Source organism: Hippocampus bargibanti, linkage group LG19 (genome assembly GCF_051943395.1).
Source record: "Hippocampus bargibanti isolate YZ-2025 linkage group LG19, ASM5194339v1, whole genome shotgun sequence".
NCBI classification, from domain to species: domain Eukaryota; kingdom Metazoa; phylum Chordata; class Actinopteri; order Syngnathiformes; family Syngnathidae; genus Hippocampus; species Hippocampus bargibanti.
The window spans coordinates 3,822,007-3,835,000 of record NC_142752.1 but is presented as its reverse complement, the minus strand read 5'-3'; the positions used below and the strand labels follow the sequence as shown (position 1 = coordinate 3,835,000).

General features: G+C 36.1%; 1 protein-coding gene across 4 annotated transcripts in view; it reads left to right on the top strand.

The window, feature by feature from the left end:
- The window catches only part of kcnk2b (potassium channel, subfamily K, member 2b), a 34,292-nt gene that overhangs the window by 13,608 nt on the left and 7,690 nt on the right, over window positions 1-12,994 (top strand). The window contains exons 4-9 of one of the 4 annotated variants that reach the window (XM_089022654.1): window positions 668-736; window positions 865-957; window positions 2,194-2,546; window positions 7,905-8,224; window positions 9,844-9,961; window positions 11,358-11,518. In XM_089022654.1, coding sequence (XP_088878780.1) covers window position 2,546; window positions 7,905-8,224; window positions 9,844-9,961; window positions 11,358-11,518 — 600 coding nt within the window. In that variant the 5' untranslated portion in view covers window positions 668-736; window positions 865-957; window positions 2,194-2,545. Of the gene's footprint in view, window positions 1-667; window positions 737-864; window positions 1,033-1,712; window positions 2,547-5,919; window positions 6,056-7,904; window positions 8,225-9,843; window positions 9,962-11,357; window positions 11,519-12,994 lie in introns of those variants that run through there. The other 3 variants (XM_089022653.1, XM_089022655.1, XM_089022652.1) reach the window with 3 other exon arrangements.

Below are 12,994 nucleotides of genomic sequence, written 5' to 3'. Positions count from 1 at the left end.
TGCACTTTTCAATAGCAATTTCCTTCAATTGGACTATCGCTTATGTGTTTTGATGCGACAAGAAAATAAGGGCCGACTTATTCACCTTTGCTCTTTCGTACCGAGTAGGGAACACGGCGACCATAGAAAGGACTTTATAACATTTGGAAGCGAAATGGGGATGGAGTATGAGCTGGTGGAAATATTGGCCATTTTTTATTGTTATCACTGTGAACCTTTCAGGGATAGCGGTGACTACAGTAGACAGATGAGCATGTTCTCGGGTTACAGCGGCCATGAAACGGTTCATGCGCCCGAAGGCACAGCCGTGGCGTACTAAATTAAAAAAAAATAAAAAAAAAAAGAATACAAAACGCATGATAAAAATAATATGAATACATTTTCTTTCTAAGCGCCTTTCAAAACTCTCAAGGACACGTTAATGGCAAACGTGACTTGCAGAATACGTCAGATACAATAGATCAATTAACTCATTCACTGCCAGACGACGTGCAAAAATGTCTGCTACAAGCTAAATGTTGAACGCAAACACAAAGCTATAGCATCCATTGACGAAAAAAAGATTGTCTCACAGCTCCCGTTTCCTGTTTGACTGTAAATCCGCTTCAATTCCAAGCTGCGACAGTTCCACATTACGCTCTTTTCTTCTCATCCCGGGCTTCTCAAGCCATGCATCCCTCCAGCCGCAGACTGTCCAACAGCACCGACTTAACAGAAGGCGCTGCATTCATTCAAAGTAGGAATTTCAAACTTCTGTATAAGACGCACTAATAATAGACGGTTAGCTTAATACACCCATTTTTGACTCTATTTTTTTCTGTCATTTGAGGAACATTCAAAATCTGTTTGTTTTTTTCCCCCCAGCCATCCCCGAATATGCAGCATGACTCATCACCTGCCACAAAGAGAGGCACCAAAGCGTGACTTCAATGCGGAGCGGTTAAAAGCCATTAAGAGGTCATCGTGTTGTCATAACACTTTTGTCAATTTCCTGTTGCGGATGCTGCCTTCAAAGGAACTGGGGAATATGACGTATGCATTTATTTATCGGAATCATCTCTCCATTATTACAAGCTTATCGAAAGCCTATTAGCTGAATGCTACCACACAATGGGAAATGCCATTAACGGGCTAACAGAAATTAGCATTTGTCTTTGTTAAACTGCAAATTTAGCACGTAGAAACGGGGCATTTGGGGTTCTTTTCTCACGTAAACGTTCAAATCGGTATTCACTGCACGGTTGGGTTGGAAAAAGTGCGATTCAAACACTTGCCTTCTCATTTACTATCATTAACTTTAATGATCTCACTTCATAATTGCTATTGATCGCCATCGATTGTCGACGCGGTTGCTAATCAAAACGGTTGCAGGAATAATGAGTTTAAATGCTCCTGCTTGTGTCTCATTTTGTGCTTTTTGGAGCCTTTTTTTAAGAATACAGTGAGACCTCAACTTACGACCTTAATTGGTTCCCAGACAGCGCGTGTAAGGCGAAAAGGGTGTATCTCAAAAAAAAAAATTCCCATAGGAAACCATTAAAATGGGAATAATCTGTTCCCGGGTTTCCATAAAATATACTTTTCAACTAAATAAGTCTTTAAACTACACACAACATACCTTATTCTATGTATAATAAATGTGCTATTGTATTGTAATGAAAGAAATACACTGCATTGTATCATAAAGTCACTTTATTTACATTTGTGATGGTCATTGATGGCTTGATGGAATGGCATTGGAGGTCGAAGGTCAAAGGGAATTGCTGTTTAGAAAGAGAGGCGCATTACATGAGGACTGTAATTAAAGAAATAAACTGTGCTGTAAAATAAAGTTTTATTGACCTTTTTGATGGTCGTTGATGGCTTATGGAAGGAGAGTTACCTTCCATAAGGACTGTTGGTAACTTAACCTCTGGTGCTGTTCGGTCGTGTGCGTCCACCGAAGATCACTCCGCCAGCCGTGGTGGGTGTGTATTATGAAAATAGTGCTTACTATAAGGTTTAATTTTCAGAAATTTGACTTTTGTAAGACGAAAAGTTTGTAAGATGAGGTGTTTGTAAGTTGAGGTCTCACTGTAGTTGCTGAATGGATGGATCTTGTTTAGAATGTGCGGGATGGATGTTTCTCTCTCTCTCTCTCGATCTCTCTCTCTCTCTCTCTCTCTCTCTCCTGCTCTCTCCTTCTCTCTACAGAATACACGCACGCACAGTCAGCGTACTCCAGCGTTGAAGGCAGATGACAAAAAGTCCTCCGGCAGCAGGCATCCCAACATCTGGATGGATTTGACGGAGGACAGAGGCTCTGTCGCGGCGCCTCGACGTATCTAGCAGGAGGCGGAACGTCATGTCATGCCTGCATTTATCACTCGGTTGGAGACGACGCGCCGCAGGAGTTGATGTGGAGCGCACCCATGTCCATCTCGGCTGGTAAAAATCAGTGAGAACTCCAGTGAGGAAGAGGAGGCGGTTAAGGGGACGCTAAGCCACTTTGTGGAAGATAAGATCTGTCGAGGAGGGAACCAAGAAGAGAGGAGATGGTCGAAGAAGTAAGTGTGATGAATGATTGACAAGCAAGATGCTATGGGTTCCGTTCTGGGGCTTCAGACTAGAGTGAATGATGCCCGTCAGGAAATTGGACTTCTTGATTCATTCGGTAGGCGTCAAGGATATTGATTTTGCTTTGGGGTTGGAACGAAAAGGAAAAAAAAGCTACTGTCATTAAAAAAAAAAATCTTATGAATGAATTAGATGATTTTCTAGTTTTAATCTGGCATTTTTTTTTATTCCAATGTGGTCATTTATTTTGCATTTATTGTGATTTTTTTTATTTTGATCATTCAAAGACTTAAAAAAATGTTATTTTAACTTTTGTGTTACATCTACTGTTTTTGTTCAGAGGATGACGGCCAGGAATAATAAATAAATAAATAAATAACTAAATAAATAAATATTGAATATGATTCCTACTTTAATTTCAGAATTCTGACCTTATTCTCAGAATTTTTACTAAATCCTTTTGGCCAGCTTATAAGGTTCAATTCAGAACTTTATTTTTTCTTCATAGGCCTTTATCCTCTTTTACACATTTTCCTGAACTTTTAATTATTAATATATTTTTTTTTTTAGTAAATAAATACGCACGTAAATACATACGTAAATACATAAGTACATACATAAGTACATGCATGAATACGTACGTGCATGAATACGTACGTGCATGAATAAGTACATGAATAAGGACATGAATAAGTACATGAATAAATAAATAAATACATTAATACACGAATAAATAATACATAAATAAATACATTCACAAATAAATAAATAAATAAATACATGAATACACAAATAAATAAATACATTCATCAATAAATAAATAAATAAATACATGAATACACAAATAAATAAATACATTCATCAATAAATAAATAAATAAATAAATACATGAATACATGAATACACGAATAAATAATACATTCACAAATAAATAAATAAATATATAAATAAATACATGAATACACGAATAAATAAATACATTCATCAATAAATAAATACATAAATACACGATTCCTACTTTTATTTCAGAATTCTGACCTTATTCTCAGAATTTTTACTAAATCCTTTTGGCCAGCTTATAAGGTTCAATTCAGAACTTTATTTTTTCTTCATAGGCCTTTATCCTCTTTTACACATTTTCCTGAACTTTTAATTATTAATATATATATTTTTTAAGTAAATAAATACGCACGTAAATACATACGTAAATACATAAGTACATACATAAGTACATGCATGAATACATACGTGCATGAATACGTACGTGCATGAATAAGTACATGAATAAGGACATGAATAAGTACATGAATAAATAAATAAATAAATACATGAATACACGAATAAATAATACATAAATAAATACATTCACAAATAAATAAATAAATAAATACATGAATACACAAATAAATACATTCATCAATAAATAAATAAATAAATAAATAAATACATGAATACACAAATAAATAAATACATTCATCAATAAATAAATAAATAAATAAATAAATAAATACATGAATACACGAATAAATAATACATTCACAAATAAATAAAAAAATATATAAATAAATACATGAATACACGAATAAATAAATACATTCATCAATAAATAAATAAATAAATACACGATTCCTACTTTTATTTCAGAATTCTGACCTTATTCTCAGAATTTTTACTAAATCCTTTTGGCCAGCTTATAAGGTTCAATTCAGAACTTTATTTTTTCTTCATAGGCATTTATCCTCTTTTACACATTTTCCTGAACTTTTAATTATTAATATATATTTTTTTTAAGTAAATAAATACGCACGTAAATACATAAGTACATACATAAGTACATGGATGAATACGTACGTGCATGAATACGTACGTGCATGAATAAGTACATGAATAAGTACATGAATAAATAAATAAATAAATACATGAATACACGAATAAATAATACATAAATAAATACATTCACAAATAAATAAATACATGAATACACAAATAAATACATTCATCAATAAATAAATAAATACATGAATACACGAATAAATAATACATTCACAAATAAATAAATATATAAATAAATACATGAATACACAAATAAATAAATACATTCATAAATAAATAAATAAATAAATAAATACACGATTCCTACTTTTATTTCAGAATTCTGACCTTATTCTCAGAATTTTTACTAAATCCTTTTGGCCAGCTTATAAGGTTCAATTCAGAACTTTATTTTTTCTTCATAGGCCTTTATCCTCTTTTACACATTTTCCTGAACTTGTAATTATTAATATATATTTTTGTTTATTTGAATTAATATGAGACGTAATTATCCTAGTTACTGTTATAATTTATTCATACATAAGTACATGCATGAATACGTACGTGCATGAATACGTACATGCATGAATAAATACATGAATAAATACATGAATGAATGAATAAATAAATAAATAAATACATGAATACACGAATAAATAATACATAAATAAATACATTCACAAATAAATAAATACATGAATAAATAAATAAATAAATACATGAATACACGAATAAATAAATACATTCATCAATAAATAAATAAATATTGAATATGATTCCTACTTTTATTTCAGAATTCTGACCTTATTCTCAGAATTTTTACTACATCCTTTTGGCCAGTTTATAAGGTTCAATTCAGAACTTTATTTTTTCTTCATAGGGCTTTATCCTCTTTTACACATTTTCCTGAACTTGTAATTATTAATATATATTTTTATTTATTTGAATTAATATGAGACGTAATTATCCTAGTTACTGTTATAATTTTCACCCCATTTTCCATTTTGGGATCGCCCCATTTTCTTTCTTTTTATATCCAATTTCTTATTTTATTGCTATAGTTTTGACTCCATTTTTGTGGTGTCGTATAAGGAAATATTTTCAAAAGTCATGCACATGTGGTTGCACGACAGCTTGCATTGCACAAGTGTTTCTTGGCTGGTTAATGTATAAAACACGTTTGGGGTAGGGAGGTGGGGAGTGCCACAAAGTGGTTATGTAACTGCAGCCAACCACTGACTGCGAATGTTTGTTATTATGATGATTTTAATATTTGATAAGCTTCTCTGGTATGGTGGCGTCTAATGGCAATAAGTTATTGAATGGTGGTACTTAAAATCTATCCTGGCTATGACCTGCTCCTGTGTTGCATTTTTTGGTCCACATCGCATGAAAAATTCACTCGGTTACGTAATACTGTTGGTAGTATAAATATATGCAAGGAAATCATTCGGTTTGAGGTCCGGACGTTGCTTAACTGAGGAGATGCTATTGGTCAGGTGAGGAAAATTGCTTGGTTTCCTCCAAAGTATTCAATCTTTGTCTCGTCAGACCACAGAATTTCCTCTATCATGTCCTGCGAGTCCTTCAGGTGCTATTTAGAAAACTGCAGGCACGCTGCTACTGTCCAGGCCTGATTGGTGGAGTCCTATGAAAAGGTTGTCCCTATGAAAAGTTCTCCATAGAGGTACCTACAAAAGCAGATTTTTGTTCTTTAAGTCTGCACCCATCTCCAATTAAAATTCGCTCCTTGTCTAGGAGGTTGATGGAGAATAAGAAGTTATCGTATTTAAAAGTTTCATGCTGTTATATGCTTAGTCAACATGTGTGACTCGAATACACAATTGAAGCACAGACAACCTGAGGTCAATCTGAGGTCAACAGACACAGCCTGTTAAACCGTCATCTTCATCTAGGACAGGGGTGTCAAAGTCATTTTTTGCCGTGGCCCGCAATGTAGTTATGATTTCCTCTCAAGGGCCGTTATGAATTTGGGGAACCCATTAGAATGTTTAAATCCCTTCAAATATTACATATAGAGCACACAGCAAATTAATGAATAACTTGTTTTCAAATCTGAAGTCAAGAATAATGACTTTTATTGTGGTTGACATCCAAAAATATGACATTTTGGCTCCGATTTTAGCAATCATCATGGAATTTAACAAGTTTGATTTGCTTTCGCGGGCCGAAAAAAATGATGTGGCGGGCCGGATTTGGCCCGCGGGCCTTGACTTTGACACCTCTGATCTAGGAGATCTGGCCTTAGACAGAATTTAGGACTTGGGAAACTCCTTGATCACCGAAGCAATTTACGACTTAAACTCCTTCACGGGAAGAGCTTATTAGCCAGGTTACAAATGTATCCGTTAATGCAAGAGACAATGTTTTCTTGCTTACAGCTGTTCGTGCTTAGAACTCAAGAGGTGTGGTATTCTAATCAAGACGTTTTACCAATGTATCACTTTAATTTGCATATACACTCAATTAATAGCTTGGCAGAGGGCTGCAGAATTCAGGCGTCTGTCATGAATGGCTGCGTCTCCTCCCGGCAGTAAAAAGACAATCTTTCTGGGTTCGAGTCTTTGTCCACAGTGTCCGATCAAACATCTCTGAGGAGAGGTCTGCAGGCAATTTCTTCGACTTTGCGATCTGACATGCACTTTCACTTATCTAGACGGACGGATGAGTGTGTTGCTTTTCCAAATCACATTCAATCAACTGAATTGAACGCAAGTGGCCACCACTTAAGCTATTGGAAACTCTCAAGGATGATTAGCGGAAACATGATGCACATGAGCTCCGTTTTCAGCTGGGCGGGAAAAGGCCTGTGAATATTTTTTTGTACTCGCTGCTTTGTATTAACCCAGGGGTCTCAGAGTGTGGGTGAGGCTGGGCCGCAACGGTTTTTCCAAGGAACTCACAGATAAAACATTCCAATGTTCTCAATCATCTTTATTTTTAACACTCAAAAAATGAATTAAACGAATAAATGGAAAAATGAAGAAAAAATAAATGAACCAGTAATAAATAAAATAATTTAATGATCATAAGGCAGTTAAAGACGACTGAAAAAAAAACACAGGAAAACTAATTATTTTAATAAAGTTTTAAATGTCTGTATTCACAGTTCTTTAACCTTTAATTTTCTTAACGTAAAGAAAATACAGTAAAGTCTCGTTATATCGATATTCAAGGGAGTCCGAAAAAATATCGATATAACCGGGACTATCGATATATCCGATATCGATATAACGAGACTTTACTGTATTGAACATGAACTGTCCTAAACATTGCTTATCTTGCCTACTTGTACAGCTCCACACATAAGTTTCATTCATATCAATCATGCGGGCCGCACTAACTTTAATCTTTCATATCAAGGCGGGCCACAAAATATTCTTTCGGGGGCCGCATTTGGCCCGCGGGCCGCGAGTTTGAGACCACTGTATTAACCCATTGGGAGAAAGCAAAAATATGACAGCGTATCATTTTATCAGGTGACAAGGTTAAATATGACCTCCCTCCATCCGCAGTGGCTGCACCTGATCTCCTTGACCCCAAGTCTGCCGCCCACAATTCCAAACCCCGCCTGTCGTTCTCGGCCAAGCCGGTGGTGTTGACGTGCGACGAGGAGGACGAGTGCGGCGTCGCCCGCATCACCGTCATGCGTTGGAAGACCGTGTCGGCTATTTTCTTCCTGGTGGTGATCTACCTGGTGATCGGCGCCACCGTGTTCCGCGCTTTGGAGCAGCCGCACGAAAGCTCACAGAAGATGGCCATTTTGGCTGAAAAGCTTGAATTCTTGGCCGTGCACGGTTGCGTTAACTCCTCCGAGCTGGAGGATCTGGTCAAGGTAAGAGAGATGCTTCATTTTATTTATTTTATTTTATTTTTTTTGTAATTGATAACATCACCTATTTGCTTTTTTTATGCTCAGGCGATAGCCTTGTCTCATATATTTGATTTATTGAGTCAGCCATTAACAAGTCTGTTGTGTCACATTATTTGTTATTTATTTGTTGTTGTTTTGACTCCAAGATGGCGCCACCAGAGTGGCTGCCTTTACAGCAGCTCCTGTATTTTGTTTTTCTACTTCTTCCTTTCCTTTCCTCATACTGCTGTTATATTAGCTATCTATCTAACTAGCTAGCTTGCTATCGATTAGGTATCTATTATCTAGCTAGCCAGCTAACTTTCTATCTATTTGAGTTATTCCGGGTTGAGTGAACGCTGGCGCATGTGGCTGCCGCTGCTCACCCACAGAAAAACCGATTCTGTGACTGTAAATTGACCTTGAGAGTTTTGAAAGACGCTTAGAAATGAAATTTATTATTATTATTATTATTATTATTATTATAACTAACTTGAATTTGTGCTAATTAGCCACTAATGCTAACAGTGCCTTTCAACCACACACCAACTATGACGCGCTACAGCTCCGTTGCTATTCTATAATAGCTATTCATAATAATAATAATAATAATAATAATAATAATAAATCATTTCATTTATAAGTGCCTTTCAAATCTTTCAAGGTCACTTTACAGTCACAGGATAAGTTTTTAGCTAGCTATCGATTAGTTATCAATTATCTAGCTAGCTAGCTAACTTTCTATCTGTTTGAGTTATTCCGGGTTGAGTGAACGCTGACGCATGTGGCTGCTCACCCACAGAAAAAACGTATCCTGTGACTGTAAAGCGACCTTGCGAGTTTTGAAAGGTCCTTAGAAATGAAATGAAACGTAGTATTATGATTATAACTAATTATAACTAACTTGAATTTGCGCTAATTAGCCGCTAATGCTAACAAAGTTCAGCGCCTTTCAACCACACACCAACGATGACGCGCTACAGCCTCATTGGTATTCTCCTCTCTCGTAAAAAAAGAACGCAAGCACTCTGCCGAGATCTCATTTATTCTTAATGACGTGAACTAAAGGAACGCTGATTGATTGTATATTTATTTCTCTCCCGTTGAAGAGCTTGTTTGTCATTATTCAGAGAGAGAGTGAGTGAGATTGGGGGTATATGTTTGTGCTTTTGCCATCTCCCCAGACGTCTTTCCTCCCACCTCCTCATTCAAGTCTCACCATTGATTGCGAACACAGACACGACTGTACAATTTTATCGACTAAAATGACCTTTAACGACATTTCAAGTGGTGGAAATTCCTTCTTGTCTTTAGTCATTAGTCTGGGTAAAGATAATATTGATAGCTAGCACGAAAGTAGAAGATATGAAGTTGATTTAACCTTGGGATATACGGGGTAGGAACAAATAGAGAATATAATATAACCAAGGGGGTGTCCAACGCATTTTACAGCCAGATGCTGTTTTTCATCTCTATTGCTCTTCATTAGCTTCGCTTGGATGTTTTTAATCATCTGTCAAAAGCAATCCTCATGAGGACTCATGCGCGACTGCCGCCAGCCGAAGCATTTATCGATGTTTATTTTGATTTCCCGATTCCAGCAAGTGGTTTCGGCCATCCGAGCAGGTGTGAATCCCTCGGGAAACTCCTTCAACCAGACGAGCCTTTGGGACCTCAGTTCTTCGTTCTTCTTTGCGGGCACTGTCATCACTACCATTGGTGAGCTTTATCAGCTAGGGCTTGTGACTGTTGTACAATGGCAATTTTTGGCTGAATTTGGCAAACCCGGAAGTAACTCAAATAGATAAAAAGCTAGCTAGCTAGCTAATAGATAGCTAATAATAATAATACCGCTAATAGCTTGGCCAAAACAAACATGCGGATCAAACCTCTAAAGATGGAGGACACTGATTTGCTGACCCCTTGAAGGGAAAAGCCGAAAGGAAAAGAAGAAGACTAATAATAATCATAATAATAATAATAATACAGTAAAGTCTCGTTATATCGATATCGGATATATCGATAGTCCCGGTTATATCGATACTATTTCTATGCACGCACGGAGAAAATTACATGCAAACAGGGTCGGATATATCGATAGTCCCGGTTATATCGATATTTTTTCGGACTCCCTTGAATATCGATATAACGAGACTTTACTGTAATAATAATAATACTAATAATAATAATAATACATTGTATTTTTAAGCGCCTTTCAAACTCTCAAGTACATAGCTAATCGATAGCTAGCGAGATAGCTAATAGCTAGCTACCTAGATAGCTAGCCAGCCAGCCAGATAGCTAATAGATAGAAAATAGATAGCAAATAGATAGCAACAGTGTTCCCCTCATGTATCGTGATTAATGGGTAATCTGCTCGAAAGTAACTCAAATAGATAGAGAGCTAGCTAGCTAATAGATAGCGGTGAGTATCTCATTGTCTCCCCCTGATTAGGAATTTTTACGTAAGTGTAATAATAATACATTTCATTTATAAGCGCCTTTCAAAACTCTCAAGGACACTTTACAGTCACGGGATATTTTTTTTTGTGCGGGTGAACAGCGGTAGCCATAAGTGTATGTGAGTAGCAGCATGTTTAAAATATGTAAAGATCTAAGAGAGACAAAGAGACTTGAGTTTGTGCCTTCGAAGGTGCAATCTGATGGTGTAGCTTACCATTAGCCTCCAGCTAGCTAGGTATCGCGCGGAACCGATGTATTCATGATAATAAAAAGTAATAATAATCTCTCTCTTGGTCGCTTGCGCTCACTTTAGGTTTAGCTTTAGCTTTAGGTTTAGGTTTAGGTTTAGGTTTAGGTTTAGCTTTAGCTTTAGCTTTTGCTTTAGCATTCGCTATCTCTCTCTCGGCCATTGAAAGCCATTGACGCATTTCTCTCATTTATTTAGTGTCACATCCAGTCTCCAAAGTCATTACGGTTCACCCTGAAGTCATTTTGATGGAGAGGCGGAGTGCAATAAAGCAGCGCTCGCGCGTCATTAATTGCGGTTTAACAATACTGTACATCGAATCAGCTGCAAATAACCTGTCTGAGGCTTGAGACTATATCTTGCATTTCAATGTGACTAAAAGGACGGCGTGTGGTCCCCCGGCAGGGTTCGGGAACACCTCCCCTCACACGGAAGGCGGGCGGATATTCTGTATTATCTACGCTCTGATGGGGATCCCCCTGTTTGGTTTCCTGTTAGCGGGCGTGGGCGACCAGCTGGGGACCATTTTTGGCAAGGGGATCGCCAAAGTGGAGAAGATGATCGTGGTGAGTCTCTCGTCGGCCTCCTACTGCCTTTTTCGGGGAGCGGTGTGTGCAGGTTTGCTAGTTGCCATGACAACCGACTCCCGGGATAGCAAAGTAAAATAGAGATGCATCCCCCTGATTTGAAAATGACAACTGATGGGAAATTTTAGGCTTTTATTTGTGGAAGTGAAGTTTAACGATAACACGCATTGATGGCATTTTCCACTGCCTTTAATCTCTTTTTTTTTTTTTTTCATGTTTTTTTTTAAATAACACTTTAGCAGGTTGAATTAGTCATGTTTGACATGAAATATGAATGAACAGACATTAATGGATAAAAGGCCATCTGGTACCTTGGCGAGAATTTGGTGCAGTTTGAAATGAGGACAATAAAATGTCAAACAGGACTCGAAGATTAATTCAACGCATTAGGCTGACATTTAAATATATTTTAACCACTTTACATTATGTACCCAGAGTAAATGTTTTTTTTTTAATTTATGTATGTTTTACACTTCAAGGTCAGGCCAAAAATAATCTTTCCAATAAAATGCTCTATGGGACCTCACGATTTATTTATTTATTTATTTATTTGTGTGTTTTTGTATTTGTTTGGATTTTTTAATGATTTTTGTTTATTTATTGGTTAGTGTGTTGGTTGATTTATTTATTCATTTGGCCATCTCTGGCGGCGGCCATCTTGACACTTGCTGTCGACTGACAATGAAATCAAAGTTTCTCATGCGGCATCCACAAACTAAGTTATTTATTTATTTAATGTATTTACCTATTTATATGTTTATTTATTTATTTATTTATTTATTCACAGTGATTATATTGAATTTATTTATTTATGAATTTGGCCATCTCAGGCGGCGGCCATCTTGACACTTGCTGTCGACTGACAATGAGATCAAAGTTTCTCATGCGTCATCCACAAACTGAGTTATTTATTTATTTAATGTATTTCTCGATTTATTTATTTATTTGTTTGTTTAATTATTTAGAATGATTATGCTGTATTTATTTATTTGATTATTTATTTATTTATTTATTTATTTATCAATTTGGCCATCTCAGGCGGCGGCCATCTTGACACTTGCTGTCGACTGACAATGAGATCAAAGTTTCTCATGCGGCATCCACAAACTGAGTTATTTATTTATTTAATGTATTTCCCGATTTATTTATTTATTTGTTTGTTTATTTATTTATAATGATTATGCTGTATTTATTTATTTGATTATTTATTTATGTATTTATTTATTTATTTATTTATCAATTTGGCCATCTCAGGCGGCGGCCATCTTGACACTTGCTGTCGACTGACAATGAGATCAAAGTTTCTCATGCGTCATCCACAAACTGATTTATTTATTTATTTAATGTACCTACCTATTTATATATAGTTAGCTATTTATTTATTTATTTATTTAAATCACGATTATGGTGTATTTATTTGTTCACTTAGCCGTCTCGGGCGGCGGCCATCTTGAC